Source organism: Musca domestica, unplaced genomic scaffold (genome assembly GCF_030504385.1).
Source record: "Musca domestica strain aabys unplaced genomic scaffold, Musca_domestica.polishedcontigs.V.1.1 253, whole genome shotgun sequence".
NCBI classification, from domain to species: domain Eukaryota; kingdom Metazoa; phylum Arthropoda; class Insecta; order Diptera; family Muscidae; genus Musca; species Musca domestica.
In genome coordinates, this window is record NW_026712281.1 from 432,471 (window position 1) to 448,820 (window position 16,350).

The window sequence follows — 16,350 nt, forward strand, 5'->3', positions numbered from 1 at the left end:
CTCTAGTTCATAACATTATGAAATCTTAAAAAAATGAATATCTTTTCCATAGAGAGCGAATCACGCTCCTTCTGAACATGACATGAGACCACTTGGGAATTTGGGCGAGGCTTAAGATTTTCTTCATCCGGGGTATTTCTAACAAGGGCTATGAGACCTAACGTTTTTTATATTTAGAACATCATTCAGTGAACTAAACAGAACTAGGTTTAGAGGATCCGAAGATTCATATCTCTGGTTCCAAGAAATATTACAACACACATTGTAGCATTTTGAGAGGGTTATAGTGTGAACTCCTTTAAAAAAGTCCAAGTCCAAAAATTCGATTATTTTGCTACAACAAGTCATCATCATAAGTTTCAAAAGGGTAAAATAGGGTAAAAAAAACTAAACTAGTGATAAGCTGCTAAAAATCTAGAGATATTGAGTGGTAGAGGAAATCTAGGACTTTAATAAAAAATTTATGATAATTTTTAAAGGATTTTTATGGAAATATCCAACAATTTTTAGAAGGAGTCCAAAAATACCATTTATTTGTTAAACAATTTTTAAATTTATAACGGAACTTATGTGACATTCTACTAGGCTTTTGATTTTCATTTCAAGGCATTTTCATGGAACACTTCGTGGAGTTATACCTTTGTGATGGATATTCAGAGGATATCCATAGGGGTTTAATTGTAGACTTTTGAATAGACTTTACTATTCCACAAATCTTTAATTATGGAGTTTATATGTGATTTTCGTGAAAGTCTGTAAGATTTTCAAAGGAGTTTGGAGGGATTATATATTCAAGGATACATTTTTATACCAATTTTGGAGAAAGTCTTAAACACCTAAATTTTTAATTTTTAATGAAGTTATTGACAAAAATATTTTACTTCCAATTTACACTGTCTCAATTATAGATTTTCGAGTTATTGCGAAAAATATATATATAAAAATATAAAAATCACTGCAAGTCTTAATTTCAGATTCTTTACGAAGTTTGGAAGGAAGTCTACACTATCTAAATTTTCTAAGAAAAATTCGATGGATTCTTGATCAGAATATTCTTTAAGAATTTTCGAAGGAATTATGGAGGAATTTTAAGGAATTATGCAGACTTTTAAAAAATTTCTCAGTAACTTCATAAAAATTTAAAAATCAGACATTGGAGACTTTCACCAACTGTGGTTGATACAACATCTCTTTGAAATCTAAGTGGAACAAAATCATTAAAGAATTTCTGTTTGAAAACTAGTAGACTATTAAATTTCGTAATTACACAGTGTAGACATCCTTGTTAACTTGGGAATTTTTTTAAATTCATTACTATGGTCTCAATATTTCTTAAAATCCTGATTTGGAGAATTTGAGATTAATTCTTAAATTTAAGAAAAAAATATTAAATTCTCCAATCGTAGTCCACTTGACTCTTAGGTTTCAAAGAGATGTTGCATCAAAGACTGATCTTTGATTTTAATATGAAGTTACTGAAAAAACTCTACAAAAGTTATTTCCGAAAAATTTCCGAAAAGGAAGTCTACAGGGCCTGAAATTAATATCTCTTAGTATTCGGAAATATGGTTAAAAATATTCTAAAATCTTCGCCAACGGTTAGCTTGTGGATTTGTTTGGGGTGTTTTGAAGGAAGTTTTTAAAAATAATTTTTGGAAATCTAGAAAGCCAAAATATTTTGAGAAATGTTCAATGGATTCTGGACAATGGAAATGGATAAGCCTACGGTTGCAGCTTTATCTACTCTCTTCTGGATATCTTTAAAAATCCCCAATAAAAAATTGGAGGCTTACTCTAAATTGGTTTAAGACCTTATAGACTTCCTCGAAATTTCCCCAAGATCTCCACTATTTACTTCTATTTCTAAAGGAAGTCAGTAAATTTGATTTTTTTCTGAAATTTTGGCAAGGATTTTTAACTTAAATTTATTAGTTTTTATTAAAATCTTACTAATAGTGGATTTTGTGACGAATTTTCAGAAACTCCACAAGGACTTATTTATGGATTGTTTAAGGATTTTTGGAGAAAATCAACAAGGTCTTAATTGGAGACTTCAAAGATGTCTGCAAAGCCGTCATAGTGGATTTTTTAACAGGCTTTTTGAGAAGGTTGTGAGCCAAACATCACATAGGATTGTAAAAAATGCTCTAGGCTACTTGAGTTAATTAGCTTTTAGGTGTTTTGGAAATAGTCTACAAGGAATAAGGGGTTTTTAAAGAAGTTTAGAAAAGTCCATAAGCCCTCAATCCTAGAGTCCACAAGACTTTTGTTGTATATTTTATAAGGAATTTTTGAGGAGGTCTACATGGCCTTGTTTTAGGAATTTTTAAGGAGTTTCAAGGTAATAATCCTATTTTTGAAGGACTTTTAAAGAGAATCCCAAAGGCCCTAATTTTTATGAATTATCTAGAAAGTCGACATGGTATTCTTTGTAAGAAATTTTGAAGGAGGTAAAAAGGCTTTAGTGGTATTTTAAGAAATTTTGAAATTTTAAAGGATTTATGGATATATCCTAAAAGGTTCCAATTTGGACTTTTTTTAGAGAATTTTTGAGAAGATCCGGGGCTTCAAATAGAAACTTCACGGGCAAGTCTCCATTTCCAAATCGTTGATTATCATGCATTTGGGACAAGTCTCCAACCCTTAATCGCTGTTTATAATACAAATTTTTTTGAAGAATGTTAGGCATAATTATTGATTATATAAAGGATTTTTGACAGAGTTCACAAGATTTTAGTCCAATAATATTTAAAGAATTCTGAAGGATGTCTAGAAGGCTTTAGTTTTGAAATTTTTAAGAATTTTGGATTGAGTCTCATTTTCATTTGGGAGGAATTGAAGTAGACACCCTTCAAGATTTTAGCTTTAAATATTTAAAGAATTTTTGAGGGAGTCCTATTTTCATATGGGAGGCATTGAAGTAGACACCCTTCAAGGATTTAGTTTTAGTTTTAAATTTTTTAAAATTTTTAAATTTTAAAAGGAATCTAATTTTCATTTTAAAGAATTGGCAAGATTTTGAAGGGAGTATAAGTTTTATTTTGGACTATTTTTAGAAACTTTGAGGGGCGGCCATAATGTTGTATGTTTATAGAGTATCTCTAAAAGGCCTTAGTCGTGGATTTCTTTGGGAGTTTTGGAGAAATTTAAAAGGGAAATTCCAGACCTAATGTGATGTATGTTTTGGTAAAATTTTTAAACTTTTCTTCAATATTTAAAAAAGACTTAAATTATCCAAAGCCTTAAGAGCAATTTTCAAATAATGACCCAAATATTGCTGTAAACTCATTTTAGTTTCGTTTTCGTTAAAAATCTTTCAAGCTATCATATAAACTCAGGCCTTAAAAAATAAATTTAAATTTAATTTAAGAAAATATATATATAGTTTTTGAATTGTATTGTTCTAATACTTCTTAAAATATGACCCATATGAAATAATTCAGATTCAAAAATTAGGTGGTTGGTAGGTATGTATGTACAAGTGATTATGGAAAAGATGTGAATGTCAATGTTTTTCTAAATAATAATAAATTAAAAAACACTAAAATAAACTACGACAATAACTAAAATGACAATACAAAAAATAGGACAAAAAAGAAAAACAGAAACTTATATTTTTTCCATTCATTACAGAGTTATAGGAAAAAACAACTAAAAACAAAATTGAATTGAATTTGCAAATTTTATGGGAAGCAATTAATTACGTACACGCACACACACACACACACACAACAACAACAATTATAGATGTAAGCAAACAATTTCGAAAAATTCGAATATACAGTTTCGAACAGAAAAAAAGACATTTAGAGAGAAAGAGAGCAAAATGTAGAGGAAAACACACGGAGAGAGAGAAAGGAAATACAGAGAACCATAGACAGCTTAAAAAAACAGGTCTTGGGATTTCCCAAAATGGAAAATACAAGGATCGGCTTGCACACAAATCATAAATAAAAAAAATAAAATTCATTTTAATTAAACAATAGTTTATATATTTGCTATAAATACAAAGTGGACATTGAATTTGCAGCCAACTTCGCTTTATTATTGTTTTGGTTTTATTCATTATGTTACACACACACACACATCGATTGGCAAGTCAAATGTTTTTTGGGTAGCATCTTTCAGGAGAACAACATTGACAGATAGTGGCATTTATAGAGAGAAAGTAGAGATAGCGGAAATAATGGTAGCAAACAGAGAGAGAAAGATATAGAGAGAGGGAGAACTTGTTTCTTTGCGCAAAGCTCTCTGCTTAAAAGGTAGTTATGTTTTCTTTTAAAGGAGGAAAACTTACGATGAGCCTTCCGAGCTTGAGATCGAATGTATACTACCGGCGCGATATTGCATTACAGATGATGATGGCGGCACCTCAACCGATCTTTGTATACTACCAGCCGAACCACGCGACTGACGCTGATAATGAAGTGGATGCAGTTGATGATAATGATGTTGTTGTTGTTGTGGCTGTGGTTGTTGTTGATGTGACATAGAAGTGGCTGTGGTGTTCGAAGTTGAGGTGTTGCTGTTATTGTTGGTTGTGGTGGTGGTGGTGCTACAATCACGTGCCTGATTTTGGTCTGTTCCAATAAATGAAATAAACAACAACAGAAAAAAAAAAACAAAACGGAAAAAGAAAAGAAACACACAATAAGGCGAATTTCTATAATTGATTATGCTCTCATTCGTTCAAAAGACAAGCGAGGTAACGAAGGTGAGGAATTGTTATTTTTTCGTTGTATTTTGTTGTACCTAAATTGTTTTCAAAAAAGTTGTGTTTTTCAGTGAAATATATTTTTTTACCAAGGTCAGGGAGAAAATCTCGTTTCCAGTTACCAATATTTCTAAATGAAACCTACACCATCATCATAAGGTAACCCAGCGAACTTTGCGGACGAAATTTTTTTTTTGTTTTTTTTTTTTTTTTTAATTCTGTAGTAATCTTACATTAAAAATACCATCCAAAAATCTTCCTAAGACTGAAGGCCTTTTCAATATTTACTAGAGACACCCTATACGTTCTATATATGGAAGATCTTCCGGATATTTTCTATAGATGGATGTGTTCTCCGGACTAAAGACCTTCTATAGGCTGGAGACATTCTGCAGCTCGGTTGTGTATTGAAGACTTTTGCAGGCTTTCGATAAACATTACATGTATTTTATGAATAGGTAACCTCCTTGCGATTCCTATTAGTAAAAATATATTAGTACTTCATTAGACCGGGGACCTCTTGAAAGTATGTTGCAGGCCTTCTACTTTGTGGAAGCTTTCTATAGACAGAATGACCTCAGGTATTTTCTTTAGATAAGGGACCTTTTAGGGGTCTTTTTCAGTCAGAATAGGCAGAAAGCCATCTGGGCTTTATTGACAAAAGGAAGACCTTTAGGATCTCCTGCAGACAGACCTCCTAGGAAATTAGACCATTCATAAACAAAATCCAAACTGGAGGTCTTCTTTAGACATAATACCTTCTAGTCGCCTTCTATAACCATTTTACGGATGTTTTTGAGAACCAAAATCGGGGATTTTTTCAATGGTTTTTAAGAGACCAATAAACCTGAAGTTTTTTTTTGTATTCATGAGAGGATTTTTTAACAATTCAGAAGAGGTCATACAAACATGGATTTTTATACATTTTTTGTGAGGAACCAAACTTTTTTTCAAGGGGACCCATACGTCGAAGTTTTTGGATTTTTGCCAGAACATAAACTTGGGTTTTACGATTTTTTTGCATCTTCCGTAAAATGAAGACATTCAGATTGTCGTCCTGACTTATTTTTAAGGAAAGGTTCACGGTCGGTTTTTTAAATAAAATTCTGGTAGGATTTTGAGAACTTCAAGCTGGTTCTTTCGGGGCATTTGGGTGGTGCACAAGAGTACGTTTTGTAGGGAGAAACACAAATGTGTTTTTAAAGTGTTTTGGAGAGAACTGAAAACGTCATTATTTTCAGGATTCATAAGGGGATATAGGAGGATTACAAACTTAGATTTTTTTTCAAAATTTTTGCAAAGGTCTAAACATGGACGATTTATGGATTTTAAGTTTTCCCATGTTTGAAGGTCTCTGAGGTGGATTTTTGGTATTTTTTTCTGGACCCAAACGTGATATTTTCAGGTTTTTTGAAAGGACTTAAACATGGATCGTTAAGGAATTTAAAAGAGACCGAAACGTCAATTTTTAAGCGATTTTTGGTGGTATCCAACTTTGGTTTAAAGGTTTATTGGATGATGCCAAACTAGAATTTTAAAGGATTCTTGTGAGGAGTACAAACGAGTATTTTTGGCAGGGAAAAAAGTTGATTTTTTTAAGATTTTTGGCTGAACCTATAATACGATTTTCAGGATTTTTGGCAGGATCCAAATTATTTTTCAGGGATTTTTTGAAAGACCAAAGATGATTTTCTTCAGGATTATTCTGTGAGGATCGAGCATAGACTTTTTAAAGATTTTATGGGAGACACATTCATGGGTTTTGTTCAGGATTTTAGGCAGAATCAAAACAGGGGTTTTTAAGGACAACTAACAAGGAATTTTTAAGATTTTTTGCGATTTTGGATCAAAACTTTGTATTTTATGGACAAATGAGAGAAACCAAACGTGAATTTTTAATAATTTTTCGAAACGCCTAGAGATGGATTTTTAATTTTTTTTCAGGCCTTTTATTGAGATATTATTTTGGTATTTTTGGCAGGACCAAAGTTTTGTTCTTATTGATTTTTAGGAAGGCCCAATTTTGTGAGAATCCAAATGTGGATTTTTATAAGGATTTTAAGGGGTCCTAACAGTCAAAGGTTCACAATTTTTAGCTGTAACCAAACTTGGGTTGTTAAGGATTTTTTTCAATCAATAAACCTTGAACTTTTCCAGAATTTTTGTGACAGCACACAAAAGTGGATGTTTTCAGGACTTTTAGCAGGACATGAATAAAATTAGGTATTAGAATTTTTTACGATTTTTTACAACTATCACATTTAATTTTTTTTTTTCAAATTTTTGTAAGGATAAAAATATTTTTTGGGGTCCAAAATTTTGGATTTCTAAGGAGTTGGGACCTAAATCATAATTTTTGCAGGATTTTTGGCCGAGATCTAACTTATTTTTTAACAATGTTTATGAAGACCCAAACTTGGATTAAGGAGCTATAGAGGAATCCAAAGGATTTACCAAACAGGTTTTTAAGGTTTTTTTGGAGAACCAAACTTTAATTTTTCCCAAATCTCATCGGGATGAATTTTTCAAAGAATGTGTGAAAGGATTTTTAAGGATACAGGAGACGATTCTGAACTGGATTTTTCGGGAATTTTGGTTGGGCCAAATTATTATTATTTTTTTCCGAATTTTTGACAGGACCTAAATGAAGATTTTTTTTGGTACTTTTGATAGGGCTCGAACTTGTTTGTATAGTGTTTTTTTAGGATTTTTGTCATGACATAAATTAAGATATATTAGGGTTTTTGTCAAGATTTGGATATATTAAGGATCGAACTTGATATTTTCAGATTTTTTTTCAACGGAGAATTTTTTAAAAATGTTTGAGAGAAAACTGTATATATTTTTAATAATTTAGGAAAGGATGTTGATTTTTCAGGATTTTGGCGGAAGTCAACAAATTTTTTTTCAGGATTTTTCGCAGGATTTTGTTAAGGATTTTTTACGAAGACTATCAGAAGACCTCCTTTGGATTGAAATTTACCGAAGCCCAAATTCAGTGGAGGACTTGTTTGAGGCCTTCTACGGTTTAGAAGTCTTCCATAGATTGTAAAAGTCCGTAAAATCAGTTGCACGTGGCTTATGGTTTAAAAACTCTTTTTGGGTATTCTATGTGTTAAAATTCAAAACTATTAAAATTTAGTTGTAGCGTTTATATTTACACTTGAATTTTAAATTTTCTATAATAAAAAGACCGCATATAAGTTCTTAAACCTCCTTTGAAATGAATAGATTTTGAAAGACTCATTTTCTTCGAACACGTACAAATTTAGGGAATGGGGCTATCCTTTTCTCCGGAATAAGACAAATGTTGATGATGGTGTTCGGTTTCATCCCACAAGTCGAACAAGGCCGACCACACTATCCATTCGTAAAAATATCTCTATTTCACACCAGGTATATATATGGCAGCCGTTATATTTATATATAAAAAAACAAAACATATAAATCTATATACAAATATTAGAAGTAGCTATACAAAGCATCTAAACCAAACCAAAATAAAATATTTAGAAAACAGAAAATAACAAAGCTTTTTTTCATAAAAACAATTAACAAATGAAAAACACAAAACAATAATAAACAAAGAAAAGACAAGGCAACTCAAATGGCAAAAAGGCATTTGTGAAAAAAATTGTATGGTATTTTATTTTGAAATGATTGTGATTTTATTTAAAATTTATTAAATTGTATTTATTTATTAAATTTTTTATTTATTAAAAAAACAAAATTCAGTACATATAATATGGTGTTGTAACATACGATACGGTTAAACCTTAGTTTCGAAAATTTATCCTTTCATGTAGATGCCAATTGTGAATGTCTAAGGTCTTCCCATGGCGTTTTTTTTTTTTTGAAATATTGTGGCAAACATTACTTTTGTAAATTATTTTAAAGTTATTTTGAATAAAAAATCCTATATCTCCCTGTTGTTGTTGGTTTTTTTTATTTATTTGAAAAAGATAATGTAACATAGGGTTTTTGAATTGTGTTGTTGTTGTTGTTTTAATTGAATTGCAATAAAGATGATAAACATTAGACAAATGCTTGATTTAATTACTATGGCATGCATTTTTATAATGTTGTAATGAACGAAAGATATGCTTTATTTTCATTAATTCCATGTTAGGAAAATTTGTTAATGGCGTTGAGTAAAAAATATCTGATATTATGATATCAGACCAAAATAGATTCAATAATGTTTACCTTTTCGATTTAGTTATAAATTATGTTTTAGTTTTAATATTCTGGCAAAGGGAAATCAATAATTCTAGCTCAAACAAATAACCAGGACTGAAACTGAGCATTCGTAATATCTAATATGTAGATCAGTAAATATGAAATAAATTCGGTAGCTTTTTAATAGAAGTCGAAATCAATTTCAAATGGAAAAAACCTAAAAAAAATGTGGAGCTGAAGTATTTTAGACAGTATTCTTAAAAATATTTTATGCCCAGAAATTGTATGGGGTGTATCTAAAATCAGCGATTGATGAGACCTCTAATCTACAATTCTAGCTTTATTTTATATAAAATAATTTTCAAATGATTACCAAGCTATACATTTTCGCATATCGTCGGTGTTATGCTGAAGTATTCTATACGACATTTGCCTATTTGAAAAAAACGGATTTTAATATTCTCATCATGAACTGCATATTAGTAAAAATTTATGGAGATTTATTATGATCTTTTTTTTTTTTTTCATTTATATCCATACAATTTTAAAATACTGTGACTTACGCGGAACAAATATACTAAATTTTAATACCCTACAACACTATGTGTTGGGGGTATTATAAGTTTGATTGGGCCAAAAATTATGTAACACCTCGAAATATTGGTTTCCCACATAGGAAAGTATATATGGATCTTCCTATATCGCCGAGATGAGTCGATCTAGCTATGTATGTCCGTCCGTCTGTCCATGTTAATTTGTAATCACTCTACAGGTCGCATTTATGGCCCGATCCTTACGAAATTGAAAACGGAGATGGGTTTAAGGTCAGCATAGAACCCTATTTCTTTTAGAGAATGATCGCATAATATTTAGGGGTTGAAATGGACCAAAAACTGAAAAATTGCCTGATTTTGCAGTTGCTATACAGGTCACAATTATATACCAATCGACGTGGAAGTTAGCATGGGGCTAGAGCTTGGGACTGGGCAGAAGCATTACAATTTTGATGATCATCGGGTAATATTTAGTGGGTGAAATAGACCATAACCTTTGTGTTAAATAAAAGTCAACATTTCCAATAAACCGCGAATAATTTTAATCTCGGCGAAATCACAAATTGTCGAACAGGTCAACAGGTCAATCAACCGTTATGTAGATGCCGATAGTAAATATATCGTCTGTCCCTCTGTCCGTCTCTCTGTCTGTTGTAAAATTTTCCACACTTGTTTATTTTTCCTGTAGGCAGGTTAATTTCGTAAATGGGCCATGTAGATCCACGTTTTCATATAGCCCCCGTATAACGGTACCTCCCGATATTCGGTATATTGATGATTTTTGCGACATTATTCACCGGAATTGTTTCAAATTTGGTATTTGAAGTTCGTAATCAATACTACAGCCTAAGACAGAAAATTGTCTGTGCAGGTCCACGTATTCGTATAGCCCCAATATAACAGCACCTCCCAATATTCGGTATTTTGATGATTTTAACGTCATTATTCACCGTAGTAGTTTCAAATTACGTATTAAGAGCTCTTAATGTTAACTACAGTCTGTGACAGAAAATTGTCTATGCAGATCTAGGTCTTCGTATAGGCCCCATATATCAGTACCTCGCTATATTGGATATTTTGACGAGTTCATTTACAATACCCACCGAAATTGTTTGAGATGTCGTATTTGAATTTCGTAATGGATGCTACAGCCTGTGACAGAAAACTGTCAATTATGGTCCAGGTCTTCGCACAGCTCCGATATAACGGTTCAACCTGAAATAAAAGGTGAATAATGTAGTAAAATCGTCAAAATATCGTATATAGAGAGGATACTTATATTTTGACGATTTTAGCTACATTATTCACAGTTTATTTCAGGTTTCGAATTTGAATATGGCAATGGCTTATGACAAACAATTCCTATGTAGGTCCACGACGTTTAGACCCCAATATAACGGAACGGTTATATCCGGTATTTTTAAAATTTTAACAGGATTTTTTAAAGATTTTATTTTTTATTTCCAAATTCGTTCCAAATGGTGGATGGTATTCAAAGTTCTTTCTTTTTAACTTCGGAATAAGATTCCTTGAAATCTGTTTATTTTAGGTGTGGGTAAAAATACGAGGATAATCTTTGTCGAAAATGTTACACCTCTTTTTGGCTAGAAAGTCAAAAAAAAGTCTACTAAATTATTCGACATAAAATACAGTATAATGAATTTTAAAAACACATGTCAATGTTATAATTCTATTTCATTTGAAATTATGCGGAATTTTCATACAAAGCCTCATTTTAGGAGGATGACGTGACGGACAAAAATATGCCTCATTATTATTTATTGTGAAAATATATCTTAATTTCCCCCGGTTGCATAGGAGAATATACGGGCCCATAGAAAATTCGGCTCTTCTATGTAAACTCCCTCTTTCATATGGATTTCCTGGCATACAGCCCTTCTATATGAACTCGCTGCTTTTCAGCTCCATATAAACAACCTGGCATTCGGCTCAACTATATATGACTGCAAACTTGCCTATAAGGACTCACTGACATACTGCTCATTCAGTTTTTAGACATGGGCTCCCTGGTCTCTAACTCGTCTGTTGAAAACACAAATAAAGTAATATCAATAGGTTCCGCCGACAGCCATTGGTCGTTTATTTAAATAAATTCTGACTTCTGTTATGATTATTCATGTTGCCACAGAAAGAAATATTAGGGTTTGCAGACTTGGAAAAAACCTAATGGTCCTTTTCATACCATCAGTCATATGACTAGAGAGGGTATATATCATTTGATACGGCCAATACTGCACAGAAAGAGAAACGAGAATCCGATTTTGCTCTGACTTTACAAATCCTAATATATGCATCAGTCAGGTGTGAAAATGGACAATATCGGTCCACTCCATCAAGTACCTCCCCTACAAAGGGTTAAAATTTTGGATAATTATAACTCTTATAAAATGTGATGTAAGTGTCCGATTGTCTTAAAATTTTTTTAACCGACGTGGAATTCATCAGTCCACTCCTTCTGGTACCTCCCCCACAAAGGTTCGAAATTTTCAAAAAAAAAAAAATATATATATATATATATATTTTGAAAATTTGAAAATTTTGAACCTTTGTGGGGAGGTATTTTGCTCCAACTTAGCAAATCCTAATATTTGCGTCAGTGCTATGTCAGGTGCGAAAATGTACAATATCGGTTCACTCCATCAAGGACTTCCCCACAAAGGGTCAAAATTTAGAATAATTACAATTTTTATAAAATCCACATCCCAATAATTTTATTAACCCGATGTCTGGTGTTAAGGTGGAATACATTGGTCTACTCCTTCTGGTACCTCCCCCACAAAGGGTCAAAATTTTGAATATCCATGGAACCCATAAATGGTGAAATTAACATCCGATTCCATTCAGCCTCGGCGAATCTCAATATTTACTTCAACACAAAATCTTTATAGAGATGGTATAGATCGTCTAGAAAACTTACCAGAAGGAATGTTCCGATGAACATGAACACGAAATTAATATCCGATTCCTTTCAGGCTTGGCATACCTCAATATTTCTATCAATACAAGATATGTTATAAATATGGTAGATATCGGACAATTCCTTCTGGTACCTCCCCCAGAACGGGTCAGAGTTTTGAATAATAAAAAAAAAAAATTAAAAATCCGAAATAAGCTTCCGGTTCTCTGCATATTTCACACATTCCATTATTTCTACTAATACAAGATCTGCTCTGAAGATGGGACACATCGTACCTGCTCCACAAAGGGTCAAAATTGTGAATATTCATGAAGCTTATAAAACGTGAAATTAACATCCGATTCCATTCGGAGTTCCTACAACTCAATGTTTCCATCAACACAATTTTTTTTAAAGGTGGCGGAGATCGCACCATTTCTTCTGCTACCTCCCCCACATAGGGTTCAAGATTTTGAAAAACAAAACGCTCCAACTCTGTTCAAATTTCACACATCCAAATATTATTGCCAACGCAAGGTCTGTGGTGAAGATGATTTACATCTGCCAACCCACAGAGGGTCACGATTTTCAATGCTTATGTCTATCATCACTTCTACCATCTCTACCATCTTTATAACAGATCCTGCGATTATAAAAATATTCAGATGTGCCAAGTCTGAATGGAGTCTGATTTTAATTTCGCGTTTTATAGATATTCAAAATGTTGGCCCTTTGCGGGGAAGGTACAAGGAGGAGTTGACCCATATATCCCATCTTCACAACAGATCTTGATTTAGTAGAAATAATGATATGTGTGAAATATGAAGATAACCTGATGTATATTCCGTATTTTATAATCGTTTCGGTTATTCAAAACTTTCACCCTTTGTAGGGAAGGTACCAGAAGGAATGGTCCGATATATCTCATCTTCACATCAGACCTTCGGTTAAAGAAAAAATATTGGAATGTGTGAAATTTGAAGACTATCGGACACTTACATCACATTCTATGAGAAGACAATCGGGTATACTATGAGAAGACCTTCGGGTCTTCTATGGGAAGACCTTCTACTACTTGTTCTATAAGGTACATTAATATTTGTGTGAATTCTTGACCTCTTGAAGGAGAGGTAGCCGAAAGAGTTGACCGATATTGCTCAACTTCGAACTCGATCTAAATTTGATAATAACATTTCGATGTACCAAATTTTGCAAGAAAATGAAGAATATCACCGGGTTTGTCTTCGCAGAAAGATACGCTTATGCATCTGCCCGACCTAACTGTTTAAATTGGTTTTAATTCATTGAAATTTTTGAATTTTCTTTTATTGTTTTACTTGAATATATACTGAGCGAAGTTGCATGGAAGCTATAGGAAAATTCAAAAAAAAAAAAAAAAAATAAAATAAAAATAATAATAATAATAATAATAATAAAAATAATAATAATAATAATAATAATAATAATAATAATAATAATAATAATAATAATAATAATAATAATAATAATAATAATAATAATAATAATAATAATAATAATAATAATAATAATAATAATAATAATAATATTTCTTCTTTTTCCGAATGTCTTATAATTTCACACATCACATTATTTTTATGCTGCGGTGAAGATTGGAAATATCTTTCTTCCCCACAAAGGGGCAACATTTTGAAAACCAATGAATCTCATAAAACGCGAGTCAAAAATATCCAATTCAAATCAAACTTGGCACATTTCAATATTTCCATCAATACACGATCTGTTATAAAGATGGATCGGACCATTTCTTCTGGTACGTCCCTTACAAAGGGTCAACATTTTGAATAGCCAAAACGATCATAAAACCGAAGCAAGCATCCGGCTTTCTACAATGTTACACATCCTATTATTTTTACCAATACAAGATCTGCGCACTCTTTTTGGTAGCTCCCCCAGGAAGGATTCAAAATTTAAAAAAAAATCAAAATTTTAAAATCACATTTAAAAATATATTTTTCTTACGAAATCGTTATACAGAAATATGACCTTAATTAGCAAAGAAGATTAAAAATGTGTAATGGACCAAATATGGATAGAGGCCATAATTTAAATGGAATTAATAACTAATTCAACTTCATTAGGGCCACAATAATAATTTATATGAAATCGAGAAGGTTTCAAACATTTTTTTGCAGCAATATGCTCTGGCTCTTAGGAATTGTAATAATATCAGTACATACTTCCCAATGTACTCATTTCAGTCCTGGTTCTGTGTTCCTAAACTTCCAATATTGTGTTTATTGGTTACTTTAGCTATCTATCTATAATCAATTCTTATAATATTATTTGTTAATAAATTAGCAATATTTTTAAATATTTATAAATCTCAAGGAAAAAGAACATAAGAAAGCTTACCGATACGTTTCCTGGTTTATTTTTTGTTTCTAAGGATAAAAATCTTATATTTAAATGGGTGTAGCAAAACTGAAACTTGCATAAAATATTATTAACTTTTTTTTTTTTTTTGGAATTGACATGCAACGAACGAAATATTTGGAAAGGAAAAAGAAAAACAAGCGAGGGCAAAATTCTAAAAATAAATAATTGAGCATAATTTTTTTGGCATAAGGATACGAAAAACAATTGAAAACAGGGGGGCAAAGGAGTAAAACTTCTGTGAGTAAGTATAGCAGTAGGAGTTAAAAAAATAAACTTTGATTGCTAGCAGTTTTGCATAAATGAGCAATATTTTTTTTGTTGGTTGATTGGTTGTTAGAAAATTTAAAACTACAATGTACTTAAATTGGAGAGCAGTAGAGGATGTAAGGGGGATAAAAGCAATGAAATTATTAACTAAAATTTACTTTTGTTTTGATAATTCTTAGGGAAAAAGTTCTAGGGCGAGCAGGATTAGCATGTGGCTCTGCAATGCAGTGTGTTATGGCAGGAATTCAAAGGATGAGGACTAGTAATGCTGTGAGATCCACTGCAATCCTGTGCGAACTTTTACCCCAAGAATTATCATTGGCTTATCATTGGAGTTACAAACTTTTGTTAATTGTTGTTAGCCAAAGTAAAAGCCTAAAAATACGTATCGACTTTGGATTGTTTTGGAATTGAATTTGAATTTTATTTAGAAAATAAATACAAATTTTTATATTTTTTTTGTAGGGAAGTTAGTTGGTTGATGTTGTCTGGATTTGGTAGTTTTTTTGTTGTTGTAGAGTTTTTTTTTCGGGAAAATAATACTGTTGTTGTTTTTTCATTTTGGGGGGTTTTAACCCTACACCACTATGCAACGAAGGAAGGGGGCTTAAGTTTACCGACAAATTTTCGAAGGTCTATCGATATTTTCACAAATTTTTTAAAGGACCTTTAGAGCTTTATAATTCAATTTACAAATGGTTTTTAAAGGACTTTGATGTACTTTAGAGAACATATTTTGGTTAATCTAAAAGGACTTACCAAGGATATCCTTTAAATTTGTGTTTAGAGTCAGGTACCTTTTGAACTGAAATCCTTGATTTTTTTAACCCTTTTTAAAAGGACTTTCAGACTCCTTTAAAAAGGATCTTCCGAGCAATAGTTGACCTTTTAACCTGTAATCTTTGATTTTTTAAACATATTTTTAAAAGTCTTTCAGAGTGCTTTAACAAAGGTCCTTCAGAGCAATAGTAATTCAATTTTAAAGGATCTTTTTAGCTGTTGTCCTTGATTTTTAAAAAAAATCGAACTAAACAATGGGAAATCGAGAACTAGATTTTTGAAGAATATTTTTTATAAAGTCCTTGAATTTTTAGTAACATGTTTGAAGGAGCTTCATGGAAATTTTTAATTAAAATATTTTTTTTTGAATATTAAATGGACTCTTCAATAACATTTTCCAAGGAAAGTTCGGAGAGATTTTTATTTTCTAAAGGACTTACGGTGGATTTCTAAGTAAGTAAATTTAGTAAATTTAAAAAGGACATTTTCCTGGGATCTTCATGTCTATAATTTGATGATTT

General features: G+C 31.6%; 1 protein-coding gene across 1 annotated transcript in view; it reads right to left on the reverse strand.

The window, feature by feature from the left end:
* The window catches only part of LOC101889564 (uncharacterized), a 164,796-nt gene that overhangs the window by 28,384 nt on the left and 120,062 nt on the right, over window positions 1-16,350 (reverse strand). The window contains exons 18-19 of the mRNA XM_059123878.1: window positions 4,298-4,580; window positions 1,172-1,199 (exon numbers count right to left, since the gene is read on the reverse strand). Of these exons, the coding sequence (XP_058979861.1) occupies window positions 1,172-1,199; window positions 4,298-4,580 (311 nt within the window). The remainder of the gene's footprint in view (window positions 1-1,171; window positions 1,200-4,297; window positions 4,581-16,350) is intronic.